The 18890-nt window shown below is 35.0% G+C and overlaps 1 protein-coding gene across 1 annotated transcript; it reads right to left on the minus strand.

The window, feature by feature from the left end:
- Positions 1-320: 320 nt before the first annotated feature.
- Positions 321-17493, minus strand: LOC128022492 (calcium/calmodulin-dependent protein kinase type IV-like). The gene is made up of 11 exons (XM_052610125.1): positions 16731-17493; positions 15133-15211; positions 14985-15047; positions 14781-14863; positions 12994-13066; positions 4939-5029; positions 4773-4847; positions 4499-4574; positions 4148-4274; positions 3771-3923; positions 321-2962 (listed from the first exon to the last, which is right to left on the minus strand). Exons 1-11 carry the CDS (start codon positions 16835-16837, stop codon positions 2483-2485), a joined length of 1407 nt encoding a protein of 468 aa, XP_052466085.1. The 5' UTR covers positions 16838-17493; the 3' UTR covers positions 321-2482.
- Positions 17494-18890: the final 1397 nt, after the last annotated feature.

Raw genomic sequence — 18890 nt, forward strand, 5'->3', positions numbered from 1 at the left:
AATGATGTAATACATTTTATGTAAATTTGTCATTTTATGTAATCAGTTTGACATATTCAGATTATTACACTCTGACTTAAAATTCAGTTCATATTTTGTATCATTAACTTTTAATGATAAAAAAAAAATCTAAATTAACATCAGTAGAAGCATTTTTATTATTATTTATATACATATATATATATTTATCAGGAAAAAAAATCCATTCCATTTTTTTTTACACTGGCCTACAGATTTAGTGTCTTACAATATTGTGCTGCCAGTTAGGGACAAAATATTAGAAACACTGAGGTCAATAAATAGCCTTTCTTAGACTCCTATTAAAGCATCTGATAGTATGATTTATTAATCTGCAACAGAATATACACCGGCTTGCAGGTGAACACAGAATCAAGTGCAAAATATTAATACTATTCATACACAGTGTTGGAAAGTTTACTTTGGAAATGTAATAGGTTATAGATTACAAATTACCCAAGGAACATAAGTATCTACTTTATGAAAGTAATTTAACTGATTACATTTGATTACTTTTTTCTAAATTTCTATGTTTTCAGCTTTTAATAATTTTTCAAACATTTAACCTAAAAAAAAAAAACACATATTTAGTTATATTCAAGCGAAAAACACAATTCTAGATAATTTTACAGTAGTAAAAAACATGTTTTTCTTCTTATTGATATAAAAATAGTAAACATCTACATACTATTCGTTTTACCACTATGTGTGTGTGAAGGGACACCATTTTCACATTTCTCAATATCAGAAGCAAGAATAAATTCTAGTTTCATATTCACTGGCAACTGAAACAGACTCCACCAATGAATCTGTAACACCCATTGTATTGTTTTTTTTTTAATAGTTATATTTAATGGTCAATCATTGTTTAGTTAAATAGCTCTATTTTGCAAGTCAAAACTAGAGAGATTTGTCCACTAGGTTGCGATTAAGGTTAAAATTCATCATACAAGAGGCATTCTCACATATTTTGCAATGAACTGTTATATTTCTGCCCATTTCGAATTTCTGGATGAACTGACTTTTACATTTCCAGCACTGGAACACATTTTTATCACTTGCGCTGGTGGCAACTCTCAGACAGTTTGTATCCTGGAGCTTTCAGCTGCAATGTGGATCGATGGAATTGGCAGATGTGTTTCACTGTGAATTCAAACAAGAGAACCAGTTGAAAGCAGCAGAATAGCATTGCTTTACTAAACGGCCTTTAAATGGCTGGAGACACAATGCACATCAAAAACAGGCAAAGCAATAAATTAATGTTATTCAACTGACATTTCCTAGCTTTTTACAGAAATTAATCAGATGTTTTAACATTTTCATAAGTACCTGTAATTTGATTTTTTTTCTCAGTAACTGTTACATGTAACTAGTTACTCCCCAACACATTTCATACATAACCGTAGTGTTCCAGTGATGTCTAATTAGGCTACAGTTAATGTCAGCACAAAGCATTCTTGTTTAGCAAAGATCAAAATAAAGTAGAATGAGAGAAGCAACTGTATAATATATACTTTCTGCAATGCAGTTACATAGAGGCAGATCAATTTAGCCTACATTAAGTTCACCAAAAACAGCCCTTCAACATTGAAAAATTTTCTTCCATGCCTTCGATCCCAAGAGTAGATCTCTGCAGAATTTCCAGTACAGTAGAAGAGGTAGACAGTGTGGCTGAAGCATACTGCGGAAGTTGTTTTAATTCCACCTCATATAGAAGATTTCTCATAGTACAGCGGCAGGTTAGGTGCGATTTCAATAAAACATTCCCAGATGTTTAAGAGAGACTGAATTTGACATCAGTGTGGTAACCCTGAATGACATCAATTCGATTTGATGGGCGATAAACTGCCAAAGATGAGCCGAGAAAAACATAATCCTTGACTGCGGCATTCTGTCATATCCTTCCATTAGTCTGAGCTTTTAGAAACCATTGAAGCATTTTTTTGAAATGTGCTAATACAAAAAGGTTGAATTAAGTTGGGGGGAAAAGACATAAAGATACACTTTATACATATATTTATCTATATATATTAATTTCATGAATAGTGTATGCAATACAAATTTAAGGGTCTTTTAGCAGTCATTCCTAACCAAACATATATTATCACAACATCAAAGATACATGATCCTCATTAAATTTAGAGAGAGAATAAGACTGTATGAACAGTTGCATATGATAGCAAATGAAGAAAGAGCAACATGGATTTCAGTTCAGATGAGAGACAATCTTATCCACACTGCTTGTGCAAAGAGAAAACAGCTATGTTTGCTGTGTCGCTAACCTACAGTTGCCTTTAAAGCCGCATGCCTCTATACGAAGAGCTTTAAGAAACAGTCAGTCCAGTATCAAAATATCACATGGCAAAAGTGGAAGAGGAGAAGAAGAAATTCTCAGTGTATTTTAAAGCATTGTCTTTATCCTCCTTTGTCTTCCGTGAGAATCCTAATCTATAGATCATCCAGGCTACTGACATTCTGCCGTACTGCCGCCTGCCTCCACACTCATGGAGAAACCATTACTGAGGTTCTTGGGACTGGGTGGGCTGGTGCTCACCGGCGAAGGCTCGTGTTTGCCTCCCGGATCCACTGAGCAGCTCTTCTTGGGCACCCTGGGCCGAACCACTGGAGCCTTTGGAAGGACGGAGGTCTGTCTGTGACCCTCTGCTATGAGGGGTGGGCGAGTGGGCATGGGCCCAGATAGGACAGAAGGTTTAGATTTATGGGTGAGGTGGAGGGGGGGACATGAGGGACTCAGGGCACCATCTTCAGCCTGCTCAGGTCCCTCTTTAATGGGAATGGGCTCTCTTTGAGAATCCACTGTGTTGTCCTTCTGTATGCTGCTCTGACGCGAGGTCTTGTCTGCATTAGGCATTTCGCAGCTGTCCGTCCGCCGCCGTGAGCCCTCGTGCATCCGGCTTGTGGCGACCACAGCTTTCATAGCAGCCTATAGATGGAGAAACTCCTGAGTAATGTGCACTGGTTCAGTAAAATACTCCTGATTCTGCTCGTAAAAAGCACAGAAATCATATTCTTGAACAGCATAGCATCCTACATTTAACAAAATTTTATTATAAGGGACTCAAGAATGTAAATCCTGTCATCTCACCATCAAGTTGTTCCAAATCTGTATGAATTATGTTGAACAGAAAATTAAGTTATTTTTAGAAATGTGGGTAACCAAACAGTTGCTGGGATCCATTGACTTCCACAGTATTTTCTCCCATACAATGGAAGTCAATGGGGACCAACAACTCTTTGGTTACCAACATTCTTCAAAATATCCTATTTAATGTTACACAAAATAAACTAATACAATTTTGGAACAACTCAAGGGTGAGTACATGATGACAGAATTTTCATTTCTGGGTGAAATTCCCCACTAAAGTCAATGACATAATTGTTTTTCCCTAAAGTTATCTGCCAAAATGCAAAAAAATAAATAAAAAAAAATAAAGGTAACTTATTATACTTATTAATGATTTAATAATTCCTGATGAAAATACCATATACCTTGAAAAAGATATTTAATGATTTACACTTAAATATACACATAAATGCATGCAAGGTACAAATCATTTAAACATTTCTTAAGAAAAGGTATAAAAGTTAATAAAATATTGAAATATGAATTTATTAAAATTAAAATTAAAAAGCAACTTCAATACAAAGAGGACATTTCTAAAAAAAGATTTTATTTTTCTTTATTGTGGACACTCTTTTCATCATAGCCAAAGGAGCTATTGGTTGCTGACCTTTAATTTGCGTCGAGCATTAAATTCCTGTAGTTTTCTTTGTGTTGTGTCCATGTGGGAGAACCGTGCTACTTTTCCAAGCACCCATGGGTGCTCCAGAGCCTGTTTGACTGTGAGACGTTTATGAGGGTCCAGCACTATGAGCTTACTAACCTACAGACGACATCAAACAAACATAACCAACAGCTAACAGTGAATAAACAAAGAGCCAGAAAGCTCAGATGACTGAATAATCAAATCAGCATATGATGTGGTTCCTGTTGATATTTGATGGAGATACTGTTCTCTCTCATCTCATTTAAAATAAATCATCAGTCCATGAACATCATCAGCATTACAAACAGGACAATAATGGTGTGTGAGCACGTGGTACTCACCAGATCCTTTGCATTGAGAGACACTTCATCCCACCAGGGGGAGACAAACTCGTAATCACAGTTCAGAATGCGACTGTACATGTACTGATCCCCCCTTGGATCGAAAAATGGTTCAAACCCACACAGCCTGAGGGTGGAGAAACCAAGAACAGAAGCAGATGGCATAGAAAAATCAATTTATAATTTGAATAAATGAAGTGAAGTGGAAACACAAGAGTGAAAATAATACAGGAGATCAAAAAATACATTAATATGGTATATGGCATATTACAGAGAAATACCAGAATATTATGCATTTGCAAGTCAGATAAAACCGTCCACTAAATGAATATACATTAATGTATTACTCACAAAATATAAAGGATGACTCCCACCGACCACATGTCAACCTCAGGACCATAAGCATTTCCTCTGAGGATCTCAGGAGCTGAGTGGATGTGAGAACAGAGCCAAATGATTGCAAATGAATTGGCTGATGAAACTTTATTAGTCATTCACTGGAATGTGCTTGCTTGTGGAGATCTAAATGACTTTTATATTAGTAGTGCGTGTAAAAATAAGGAAATCAGTAAGAGGGTGCTTAAAACGCAACACAAATAATGTCTTTTATAAAATTTTGACTCACCACAGTAGCCGGGGGTCCCACATACTGTCTTCATCGTCACTTGCTCATCGATTATTTTAGAAAGACCAAAGTCAGCTGTGGACATAACAGAAAAGATTGAATCAATAAAACCCATTCATCAATGAAAGAGTTCACAGTTCAAGTGTAAAAAGATACAGTTTGTTACCTATCTTAAGAGGTGCATCTATTGACAAGTCAGCATAAAGGAGATTTTCTGGTTTGAGGTCTCTGTGAACAACTCCATTCTCATGTAAGTACTGCAACAGAGACCAAACAGAGGTATCACGACCAGGAGGTCCAAAACAACATTTGACTCACTGACTTTCATTATATAGACAAATGCGTTCAAAACATTCCTTAAATGATCTTCTTTTTTATTCCACATGAAGAAAAAAGTAAGTCATACAGGTTTTGAACATAAGGCATAAGGGTGAGTAAATGAGGACACAATTTTCCATTTTATGTGAACTATCCCTTTAAGACAAAGTTTCCTTGGTGAATTTCAATGGAATCTGCGGGATTTCGCTAAATCATGAAAGGAGCATCATGGATTAACTGGGTCAAAAGTAAAAACCTGCCAAATGCGATTGTAGCACCATTGAAAAATTTTGATTTTTCTTCATCTCAGAGAGTAATCAGCATTTCTGCAAAGCCTCCACCATCCCCCATTTAGTAAAGCTGCTCTAATAGGTAATTTGTTATGTTTAATGAATTGATTAAGACTTATTATGCAGCTCTAAGAGCATGTGTGTGTGTCTGATTGCGTGTGACTGCTGATGACATCCTCTGTTCTCTGAAGTCCTGATGGAGTGTAGGTGGGGAAGATGAGTTCACTGAGACGGTCTGGAACAGTTCTCTGTTAACACAGCTGTCATGAAGGCAAAGACAAACATAAGAGGGATAGTTCTCTGTTCTCATCAATTCACCAAACCTTCATGATTTCATTCTTCTGTGGAACATAAAAGGAAACATTTTTAAGAATGTCCTGGTTGCTCTTTTCTTGCATTTACAATAAATGGTCTAGCTTTGAATGAAACAGCACTGTGGTTCAGTCTTTTCTTCTGTATTGTAAAGTAAATCTGAGTCAAAAAGATTTTTGAAAAAGAAAAAAATTTTTTGGCAGGAATGTGGTACTATCCATTGGTTGTTAATTGGATTGAGGCAGATCTGTATGTGAGCTTGCAGTTGATTGAAAGAAAGGGACTAGTTTCACCAGAAAACGGAGTTATTACACATGATGAAAGTATATATCATTCACAATAAGATCAATAACATGTATTTAGAAAACAGACAGGGTGAAATTTCATTTAGATTTGAATGGAAAATTAGTGAGTTGAACTCAACAAATAGATGAGTTTTTACTAAACTTTTAGACTTTTTTCCACATTTCTAAAAGCATATATTTTAAAGACATTTTTATCGACAGTGACAATACATTATATTCACGACAGTGTTATTATTATCAATGAGATTCTATTTCAATTTTTATTTCAATTTTTATTTAATTTAAAGTTTTAGTGATTGTGTATTGTGTTTTTGTATTTTTTTAATTATTGTTTTAAATATTGCTTTAGTTTTATTTCTCAATGTGAACTAGTTAAATTAAAATGTTTACGTTTGTTTATATGTGATTTAATTTCAATTTACAAAAATTACAATAATCATAATTTTATCAATTATGAATTTTTATAAATTATATATGTTAATGATTCAAAATATGCATTTGTATCAGTTAATGCATTCCCTGGGAACTGAACACATTACCTAAGGTTCAATTAAACTCAAGGTCAAGTGATTCTTTAAATAGATCTAGATTGACCTTATAGGAATAATAATGTAAATTTTCAGTCTGTTCCTCATATATTTCAGAGAAATTTGGGAACATAGTGCAAAAGATTTATGGATCATAGCTCTTGTCTTGTAAAAGACAGAATTGTACATTCTTCAAAACTTCTCCACCTGTGTTCCACAGAAGAAAGAAAGTCATGCGAGTTTGGAAAGGCTTGAAAGAATAATGACAGAATTGTAATTTTTGGCTGAACTACTTCTTTAACAAATCATCTCTTGGCTCCAGACAGTGATGCAGAACATACAGACATATTAGCGCTGTGAATTGCAGACTGTCTCTGGGATGAGAGATGCCTGAACCTTTCAAACCTCCTTTCTTCCCTGAAGTGGTTTTTCTAGCACTCTGTTGAGATCATGGGGTCGTTCTCCATTATCAGGGCATGGGCGTCTGTGATCTGCAGTCTGATTAGAGCGGGGATGACTCATACGGTGTCAGGCCGTGTTAATTAATTTTGTGTTCATATGCACAAGACAGATGTTGTTCCTTTAACACAATTCCAAAAATAGGAGACAATGATTTCCTGCTAAATGTGAGCCCAGCAGAACTCGACGAAGTACAGAAAGTGTTTGGCAGATGACAAAGTGTAAATTGAAGGCGGCAGGAGTCACTGTGTTTTAACACATGACTAGTGTGAAAACCGGAGATGAGTCAGTCCTACTACAGACTCATATGTTCGAAATAAGCTTCTGGAGTTCTTTAAACATTTAATTAAATGCTCTGTTTGATGGTCTGAACAGGGCTAAGACGGTTTATTTTTATTTGATGTTTAAGTTTCAATCATAAATGATTTAGCAAATTAAAAACAAAGCCAGACGTTTACATTTTCTAAAGAAAATATGAGTCGAAAATTCTAAAGAAAATATGAGTTCACGCTCACACTAAGTGTTTGCCAGAGTGCTGCTTTGTGATTGCCAAAGTGATGTGACTATTAAGCAGGTTGCTATGCAGTTGTTAGGGTACTCAGTGGTTGCTAGGTGGTTTATCAAGTCAATATAGGATTTATGAGCTAGCTGAGCTGAGCTGAGCTAGAGCTGGGTGATACACGATCTCAGGCTGCAATTGTGATACAATATGTCAATCAGAATGATAATGATTGTCAAGAAAAATTATCATTTTTACTTGATATGGATTAATCTAACAGCTGATCACACAGCAGAAATGAATGGTCAGTCAGTGCATGTGGTTTATATGTCTGCATGTTCTGTGTGTCTCTCTGTGAAGGAGTGGTGTAGTTGTTTCTACTACACAAGCTCAAACACATGATGCTCACGTTGTTTTCAACACCTGCTTTCTCAATATACGTGAAATTAAATTCATCTCCAAAGCTGCTCCGAGAGTCACTTCATCAGCTTTACACCATTACATATCAGAAAACTACCATCAAACATTCAGAGGGGCTTCACAACAAACCAACACAATAAGTTTGGCTTACCCTGAAGAAATTATGACAGAAATACATTACTATTTTATACTATAATTTCTTACCGTATTTTTTGGACTATAAGTCGGACCTAAGTATAAGTCGCATCAGTCCAAAAATACGTCATGATGAGGAAAAAAACACATATAAGTCGGCACTGGACTATTAGTCGCATTTATTTAGAACCAAGAACCAAGAGAAAACATTACCATCTTATTTGACAAAAAAAAAAAAAAATGACATTAATTGTTATATTTTCATTTGATTACATTTCAAAAGATTACCTAAACTGTTAGCATTGTAATAATTTATTTCATTAGCCACCATTTTTTATGATACATTTAATAGTTAAATATTAATAAATAAAATTTAATATTTAATAATAAAGCTGTAATGTTATGGTGCTGTAAAGAGCACACAACAAAGGATTCCAGAAAAGTCTTTTAATCATAAATCCAAGCGCAAACAAGGCAGGGGTAGCACAAACACAAATGTAGGCATAACAAATAACCGGCAAAAGAACTGAATAAAGCACGGAGTATAAATGATGAAACACATGAGAGTAAAAGGTTACCATTGATGATGAGCTAATCAGAACTAAACAAGGCAGGAGAACAGGAACCGAAATGAACACAACAGAAAAGTTTGTAACCCTGAGAGTAGCACAGAATCCAGAAAATAAAATAAAATGAAAAACACATTATTTAGAAAAAAAGAGAAAAACAGATTTCAAATTAAATTATAAAGGTAGCTTAGCTACTCTGTGGAGTTTAATTGTGGACAAACAAGTTATGTTTACATTAATTTTCAAGGTCTAAAAAACATGTTGAAAGCGCTCCATACCCAATTATTGGTAAATAAATACTGTGATCAGTAGTGACATTGTACGATATGGAAAATAAATTACTGTGATAATATTTTTGGTCATATCACCCAGCCCTGAGCTACTGAGGCCCTGATGAAAACAAGTCAGATACAAATACGAAGATTTGCCAAAATCGTTATATATGCACAATTGCACATACATAAACCTCATGGTCACAATCAACTCCTACAGATTATGTCATAGACAATGAGGATTAAACAGATCCGGTCAGGACACATCGAAACGACATTCCACACATAAATGTGGCCTCCACATTGTTGCTTCATTGTCAGATTGCTGAGCTGTTATGTAACGCCAGCCCACATTCCTCCTGCTCAGGAAGATTAAAAGCTGAGGGAAAAAAATGCAATATTTTTTATTTTTTTGTTCTGAGAAGATTATTTTTCACTAGCAGCTCTGCACACATATCCGCTTACTCTACCGTTCGCTTTTGAGTGACGACAAGACTGACCCACATATCCAAACCCCTCCACGTTCAGCCCATCGCTGGACATGTGTTCAGCCACGCCAACACACACACAATAATCCTTCAGCTGAGAACGCATTAAAATAACTGCTGTCCCTCATGACACACATCATCATATCATACTATTTGGTCATATTATCTACATATTATTCACCACAGATTAAAGGCTCCGTATTATGCACTATTTGTAGCATTAATTTTTCCCTGAGGTCTTGTAATGTTGCTCACGATTGTTTTACACTACATTTTCTAATCTCTCTCTGATCCTCATGAATAAACTTTTTTTTTTTTTTGGCTATTGTACTTTAAGACTTTTATAGCATAGTTAAAGGGTTCGTTCACCCAAAAAATTTAATTTGTCCGTAAATTACTCACCCAGTCAGAGTTATTGAAAAAGTTTTCTTTGATCTTTCAAGCTGTTGGATGCAACTCAGCGGGTGTTGCACTGCATCGGTCCATGAGAAGTTTGATAGAAAGTTTAATAAAAACACGGCTCCAGGGGGTAAACACAGGCCTCCTGTAGCAAATCGATGAGGTTTTGGAAGAAAAATATCCATATTCAAAACGTAATAATCACTTTAATCTAGCTTGTGTTCCCTGATGTAAAACAGAAGCAGTCTTGTGAAGTCTCGTGAAAACCAATGTTTGTTAACAGGAGCGAAGGAAGCAAAGTTTCATTACTTTAGCAAAGGAAAACCAGTCTCCTCTTTGCTTATATCGAAATCCTCCGACATTTTTCATTTTGTACTTCTTATTAGTGACCGTTATTTTGTTTTGATCTCTTGTTTTGATCTCTTTTTTTAATGGATGAGCTTTTTATTAAACTTCTCATGAACCGATGCAGTGCAACACCCGCTGAGCTGCATCCAACAGCTTGAAAGATCAAAGGCCATTTTTAAAATAACTCCAACTGAATTTGTCTGAAAGAAGGAAGTCATATGCACATATGATTTTGAACAATATAGACCTCTAAAGACAGACCTGTTGTGAGTTCTGAGGCTTTTAATCGACTGTATATGCTTTTTATTAACACATCTGCTCGCATTCATTGAACTGTTTTTGTAAATATTAATGTTTAAAAGTGGAATTTGCAGTGTGAAACTACACTAACTATGATGCTGTACAGAAAATTCCACCAATCAGAGTCACAGCAAGCAAACCATGTAAAAGAGATGATCCCCCATCTCACATGAGGCACCATAAATGAAGGATCGAGTCAGTCTCCTTACGCTCTTAAAATACTTAAAGGTGACGTATGTAGGATTGACACCGAGTGGTTGAACTAGGTTTTGCAGTCTAAATTCAAAATATTGGAGATGCTTTTTTTTTTACACCTGATCCCTCTTTCTCAGAATTAACGCACATGCAGTTTGCCATTGCCATGATTGACGCTCTGACCCCACAACGACACCGCAAAGTGTAATATTTCATGTAAAATGTAATGTATTTCATGTAAAAACTACTTTTTAAAATGTTAATTTCAGTTTTATTCATATTGAATAACCACAGTGCTTTTACTTAGTTTATTTGCATATTGTTTTCAGAGTCTGTGATGTTCAGGCCCTGTGATAAAAGACATCAGCCAATTATAACAGTGGGCAGATACACTGAACTCTCAAAGGGGAAAACCCCCAAAACTGACTGTCTGAGTCAGATGGGGTGAGAAGCGGGGTGAAAAAAGGTAATAAATCACATAAAATTCTTACGTTTTTCGTCCAAAACTATAGTAATATTATAATTGCACTAATGGGAACATAATAAAACAAACCAAAAACTTCATGTTATGACCCCTTTAAAGAATTTAAGTGATATATTCAAAGTATTTGAATAAATTGACACCAAAATAAAATGTTAAATTGACAAAAGAATGTGGTGCAAATGACTTGATTTTGTTTTTTAGGAATATCACGATTCACAATTTTTTCATGATTCTTTGTCATGTTGGTTTTACTATTTCGCATGTTGTCTGAACATTATAGCCAAACTAATTTCCCTATTATAAAGAAAAAGCCTTTCAAGGTAACAAAAAGACAAAAAGGGCGAAGATAAAAATGACAAAAAGACAAAGATACACATTACAGCTACAAAAAACATATAAATAAAACAAACAGTGCTTTCAAGAAATTTAATGAACAAATATACAAATAAAATACTATGTGAACTGATTCCAAACCCAACTGTATTAAATTTCTTTAGTCAAGAGCAGTGAGCGATTTTTCTCTTTGTGTTTTGTTGTTTTATTAGGGTTAAATAGTTCACCCAAAAATAACAGTTCTGTCAGCTGTCTGTCAATTCTGTCATAGTGTTTTATTTTTATACCACTATTTACTAACTAAAAAGTGTTTTTAAACCTGAATGAGTTTCTTTCTTTTTCTGAACATAAATGCTTTTTTAAAGAACGTGGAAAACATGATCTTTTTTATGATTATCAAACTTCAACATGTATAATTCATGCTGTTACTCTTTAATGTGGACTAAGGATTTTTCACTGATGATTCAAACCTGAGTTTTGAGCAGTGTAGAGTAGCGCTTGTCGTTTGTCTTTTTTCTCCGATCACAAATGCAGACATGGTTTTATATTTATTATGCGGTGCAGTGCAACGCAACATGTAAAAAAAAACGTATAAGTAATTATAATCCGCAATTATGTCCTCACTGGATGCAACAAATAATGGGTTAATATCATTTTCAATGGGTTTTATTGTCTTTGTCTTATGTTCTGACTGGGACAAGGCATGACAGTATGATGAGGGGTGTTACATTTCCGTCACACGCTTGAGGTATTCGGCCAATCACAATGCACTGGATAGCTGACCAATCAGCAAACACCTCGGTTTTCAGAATGATGAGCTTTGTGAAAATCGACGCGTTTCAGAAGGCGGGGCATAGAGCAGAAACAATAATGTACAGTATGTGGAAAATAATGTTTTTTGAACCTTAAACCTCATAAACACAATTCATTACACCAAATACACAAAATAATGTTCTTTTTAGCAACATCATATGACCCTGTTTAACAAGGCATTGGCATTTGAGCTTGGGTAGTAATATGTAAATGAGTTATAACATCAAAACCATGGCAATTTCTGAAAGCAGCATTTTTGCATCTTTTGTATTTTGAATAGTGGGCCGTGTGTCCACCAAAGCACCAAAGTCCAGCAATATTAACTGCTCCATTGTTGATTAATTGTCATTCAAGCAGGACGGTTGGTCGGAGTGGTATATGTTCCGCCCCTCCTACACTATGATTGGCTGGCTGAATTAAACGTGACAGTGATGAGCACTGAGATTTCCTAAGGTTGAACATTCTTCAGCTCTCGGCAGTGAGAAAAATAAAAAAACGCACCTCGTCATGCTCCTGGCAAAATAATAGAAAAAATACACTAGCCATGAGAAAAAATGCTTTAATGGACACGCGGCCTTAAAAGTATGTCTACCCAGTACATCAGACTCTTTTACTTCAAAAGAGCCAGGAAAAGCTGTGTTCCTCTTTAAGGGCTAAATATGCACATTGCCTTTCTAGCCTTTCAAACATGAATAGAAAATCTCTGTGAGGGTGAAAAGCACAATTTTTATATCCCTTGATTTATTTGGTCTTACCGCCACAGCCTCCAGGATCTGTTTGATAACGTGAGCTGCATCTCTCTCACTGTAGTAGCCCCTCTCCACAATCCTGAAACAACATACAATCATTTCAGAGACAAAATCATCATTAAAAAACAATCCACAGCATGTATATATACTATCATATGTTTTAAGACATGAGCAGCTGATGTTTAGACTTCTGTGTGTGGATCTGGCAACATTTAATGCTCTGTTTAGCAGTGTGTAGGCACACACATCCTGCTCCTGCTCTGCACCAAACCCACTTAAACCAATTATCGGGAACTTGTTTCATTCAATTACATCTCACTGCTGGGTAGAAGAACAGATAGAAAGCCTACTGAGCTGTAAGAACTTGAGCCAGGAGATGTTGACAGTAAAGAATAAATTAGATTCCTGTGCTGGAGACCACTGTAGGATCTAAGGAGAAACATTTGGCTCTCATCGTATGAATACATGGTGGAAGATCATCGCTTGATAGTCTTTAAGTAGCAAGATCATTATATATTATCTTATTTAATGAGTTTTCCATGCCATCATTTCCTGACCTCCGTGTTGTTCCAAATCTGGATTGTCTTTCTTCTGTGCAGTGTTGTTATTGTTAATTAAAACTAAAACAGTTAAGGCTGAATTTAATTTTATATATATATATATATATATATATATATATATATATATATATATATATATATATATATATATATATATATACACTGTAAAAAATAAGTGTAATTTTAACTGTAAAATTTTGTAAAAACGCTACGGAAAAAAACTGATAATAGGTTAACAGTAAGTTCCCGTACTATATACAGGGAAAAACTGTAAAAGATCTAACAAAGCATTTAATGTAAATTTACAGTAAAATTCTGTTAATTATACAGCTTTTAGAAGTAAAAAAAAGAACAAATCGATGTATAATTTACAGTCTAAAACTGTAAACTGATATTCCCGGAATTCCCTGCGTGACACTACACGTTTGAAAGTATTTTGTTTAAATAATCATGTTTTTAAATAGTTCTTGTTATCAGTTATGTACATTTGAGCTTTATGTTACATCTTCTGTTGCTTAATGAAAGTTTTTTGCATTATTTAAGTATCACGTGTGTTACCATGATGGTGTTTTGTGTTTCCATAAATGTGCACCTTCTATATGTTAATATATATATACTTCTGCTTGTGGTGAAGCTACTTGTGATGAGCTTTGATACTTCATGTGGCTTTCTCTTATACAGTACCATCTTTATTATTATGGTGGTTGTCAGTATTTTCAAGGTACAAAACAGATTTAATTTTGTGTGTTGTTGAATTTACTGGTTTATATTCACATTTTCTTGTTTGTAAATTACAGCTTTATATTGTAAAATTAACAGTTTTTGACGTAAATGTGTTTACAGTTTTCTGTGTGACGTAAATGTGTTTACAAATTATTCTGGCAACCACAGCTGCCAAAAAGTTTTTGTAAAAACAACAAGAATTTTTTTACAGTGTATATATATATATATATATATATATATATATATATATATATATATATATATATTAAGATGGAGTACTACAACTACTAAAACTAAAACTGAAATACAAAATAAATCTGAAAACAGACAAAATATGAAAACAAAATTAGAAAAAAAGTCATAATCGAGATATTAAGAAATTTTGTGATTGCATAAAAATAATGTCAAAATAACATTGCTTCTGTGGAACACAACATAAGGTATTCAGATATTTTGTATATACAGTGGAAGTAGATTTTTTTTGCCTCTCATTAATGAAGCTCATCATACCTGTCAAAAAGCTCTCCACCTGTGACCAACTCTAGGATAAGAAAGATCTCTGTCTCCGTTTCAAAAATTTCCTTCAAACGAATCTGAATGAAAACATAGTGAGAACAGTAACATCAGAACAAGCCCATCTATATTCCCACAGAACACAATGAACATTGAATATTTCATAACAACGTGATGTTGCCAGGAACATAAATATCTTACAATATTTGGATGAGAGAGACGCAGCAAGACTCCGATCTCTGTCCTCACAATTTTCTTGTCAATCTGAATTGACGACACAACCAACATAACAATCATTCTGGGATTTTAAGAAGAATGAAAACATCTTTATGATCACAGCTCAACTCACGGTTTTCTTCAAGACCTTCACAGCGTAAGGTTTCTCAGTTTGCTTCTCTTCACAGCGAAACACAACAGATGTGGCACCCCTGGTGGTTAACACAAAAGCAATCTTTATATAGTAATACAATTTGATAATCATGTATCATAGCAATTACCATACACAAACACATTGCATAAAGAGACAGATTGGAAGGTGCTAATAAGACCAAGACATTCAAAGAAAAAAAAGGTTTGGCATTTCACTACTGTGACCTCCACCGCTCATTTAGTCATGGAGGTTCTTACCTATATTCTATCTCTCCATCACCATTTATATGTTCATGGCAACTGAGTCTAATAATAATAACAGTGTAAATAATGACAGAAAATACTGAAAAAAATAACTATATAGAAGAGAAGGCCATCATTTCTCTATGTGCTAGCTTGTTATCCAACACTTCAACAAATCAGTGTCTGACAAGCAGTCCTCAACATAATCAGCGATAGACTTCAAAGTACTCACAGTCACACGATGCAACTAGATACATTAAAAAAACTGTTCTGTGAAAATAAGTCTCATAGAAGTCCTTCTCTCTGCTGAATTTCACATGACCATGATGCCAGACTGAAATCAGGTAACAGCATCAACAGCTCAACATTTTGCATCCCATATCCTGGGAGGTAATGATGACATTTTAGAGCCCTTTTGCAAAGACTTTGACATTTGCAAAGACTGGGTGCTTCCTTAATGTGCGCAATTAAGTGCATTATAATTAGTTTACTAAAGGGAGATTACATTTTAGCTCAATTAGTTTAGACGCCACCTATCCCTAACTGCGACAATTACATGCAACAAAGACTCTTAATTAGCAGTCAATAAATAAATAAATAAATAAATAAACACTTGATTACCACACAAATCCTGAACACTTGCTCACATATAGACAGACATGTTAGTATTTGACACTAGAGCATCCATGTTACATGTAAATACAGGTAAATACAAATTAAGTATAAAAACAGACCAATAATCGATGTAACCGATAATGTTTTATCAATATTAATTTTTTATTTTTTTGTGGCCATGGGGTGGATCTCTAAAGTATATCTCTCAGCATCACCATTGCATCACGTTCACCAGGAAACAGCTTACCTGTTCACAGGTAAAATAACTTGCATGTTTATTTCTGCCACAACAGGGATGAAAAGCAATTATATTGTATTTATATTTCATAAGAAACGTAATATATGTATTATGAATATTTGACATTTTTATTTGACTTATGGTGTACAAATATTTCACTGACGTTTTCGCAGAACTGATTAAGTACAAAAGTTAAAATAAAAAAAAAGGTATATCGGTCAAACCGATTTTATCGGTCAACCTCTAAAAAAATAGGCTACAATTATGTTTTAATTGTTGCAATCTTTATGATCATTTGTGCCAAAAACAATTAAATTAGACAATTAAATATTGGTTCTAGTTTACATATCAGGTATCAGTATAGAATAACCGTGTCAAACAATATAGGGTGACCTGCAATAATCACATTTACAGTGCATGTACGCATGCATTTACACAATAACATAAAAACCAATGCAAAGTGGATAAAGTAATGTACTTACCTGCCTAATTCTGGGCCCATGTTATAGAAATCCTCCACTGTCGCATCTCGGCGCGAGCCATCGACCCAGTATTCCACCGAGCACGCGCCGGACCGAGAGGTGGGCATGATGGACCCTCCGAAGACTGTTCTGTTGTTATGACGAATAAGTAATCCCTCAGATCAGGGAAGCCCAGGAAACGCTATCACTTTCACATCTGGGTGTCAGCTTGAGCTGGGATATGGTTGCTAGTCTATGTTTATGAATCTGTTCCAAGTGATCAATGATTTAAAATGTCCAGGTTTCCTTTTCCGTCTGAGTGCGCATATTAAAAGTCAGTCCAGACACTGAAGCATCACTGCGGGCTTGAGTTGATGTCCAAAATCAGTATATTTTCAATTGATCTATCGATATCCTACCCTAACGCGAATATATGTCTTTAATATTATGATTTTTACTCGGTTTGTTGAAATGATCTTGATCGAAACAATAAACAAAGGCTGTTTTCAAAGTGGGTCTTCAGCTTCCTAAGGGCGTCACATATACCATCCCGAAACCTCCCACGAGACACAACATTCAAGAAAACATCATAATCCTGCGATTCCCAATGTCACAAGCGACATGACGATGCCAGACTCCTTGCTTTGGTCCTCGCCGGAATGAAAAACATCAGATCAGCGTCTCATTTCTCTGATGCTTCTCTAAAAGATGAATATTGTTAGCAGGGTGAAGATGAAGTAAATGTCGTTTGAAATGTAAATATTTGTGCTGGTAAGAGGTGGAGAATGGGAGGGGTCTGTCACACACACACGCAAACGCGCGCGCGCGCCCGCACACGCCCTCTCAGCCTCTCCTCCTATCCCTGGCTTTCTCTGCGGACTGCAACGAAATGCTTCTGCTTTATCGCTAGGGTTGAGAACCAAGAATCGGTTCACATTCAGAAATACTGGTTGACGAACGTGCAGTTTATCACCTGACAGTGTTTCCTGCACTAATCAGCGACACCACAACACCGCTACTGAATCTACAGTGTGACCGGTATCTACTGACGAACGAATGAAAAAATGAACCGGTTCTTTTTAATGAATCAGCGTGATTAAATAAGTCAGATGTAGGAGCAGCTCTTGAACCGGTTATTTTTGGTAAATCAAAACACTCAGCTCGAATAGTTTAATCAGTCTCCCGAACTAATAGCTTTACAAGGGACTATTCTCTTCAGTAACTACAAATACACAATGCGGCATATAGTCAAATTCCCGTGCCTTATGAGGTGACTCTTTAAAATGAATCGAAAACACTGAATTTCTCGGAGTTAGTAACTCGATAAAATCAAATTCACTTTGTTAAGGTTCGTAAGACTAAATTGTAGTTATTTGTTGTTCTTACGAGAATGTATAATAAAAGCGAAAAAAAATGAATTTTGTTTAATATAACTGCATGCATTTTTTCACAAATGTTCCTCAGCTTTTGAACCGTTAATGTAATCATTAGGACCCCGAATCGTTAAGGAATCCTGTACTATCTTGTCCTTAGGTATTACGTTTGAATCATCTTTAAAAAATCTGAAAAATCGTATAAAATCGTTTCATGTAATCAAATATAAGTGCATTTGCTCACAGTCGCTTGTGCCCAGTTATTTCAGCACCTCGGACAGCTCAGTTCTTTTCAGTTTCGTTTTAGCAAAAGTTTAGGCGCGGATGAAAACGGGACTGGGAGGGATAGACAATGACACGCACCGTATAAAGGTCCTATATCATTCACCATACATCATTTTCATATTTCTATGAAGTTTGTGTGTATACTGAAAGCATTTTTATTTTTTTTTATTTTTTTTAGAAAAGACGTTCATTGTATTTTTCATTAAAAAAATGTAAGATGGTCACTAAAAATATAGTGTAGATTGTATTAAATAAATTGTTGTTCAGTTTGATAGAAAATATTGAGAACTTTTCATTAACAAAACAAGACATACATTTAAAAAAAAAAAAAATTAAGAAAAGTTTGAGGTTTTTGAATTGAGGAACTGATTTAATTGAAAAAAAAAAATAAGAAAAAAAGGCTACCTATTTATTTTAATAGAATTAGCTCAGTTGTACAGTTTTATTTTGGCATTGACTGTTAGTTCCCATCATGCTTTGCATATGGCTGGATATGGAAAGTACATATTGAAATCGTCATGAT

Source organism: Carassius gibelio, chromosome A11 (genome assembly GCF_023724105.1).
Source record: "Carassius gibelio isolate Cgi1373 ecotype wild population from Czech Republic chromosome A11, carGib1.2-hapl.c, whole genome shotgun sequence".
Classification (NCBI taxonomy): Eukaryota; Metazoa; Chordata; class Actinopteri; order Cypriniformes; family Cyprinidae; genus Carassius; species Carassius gibelio.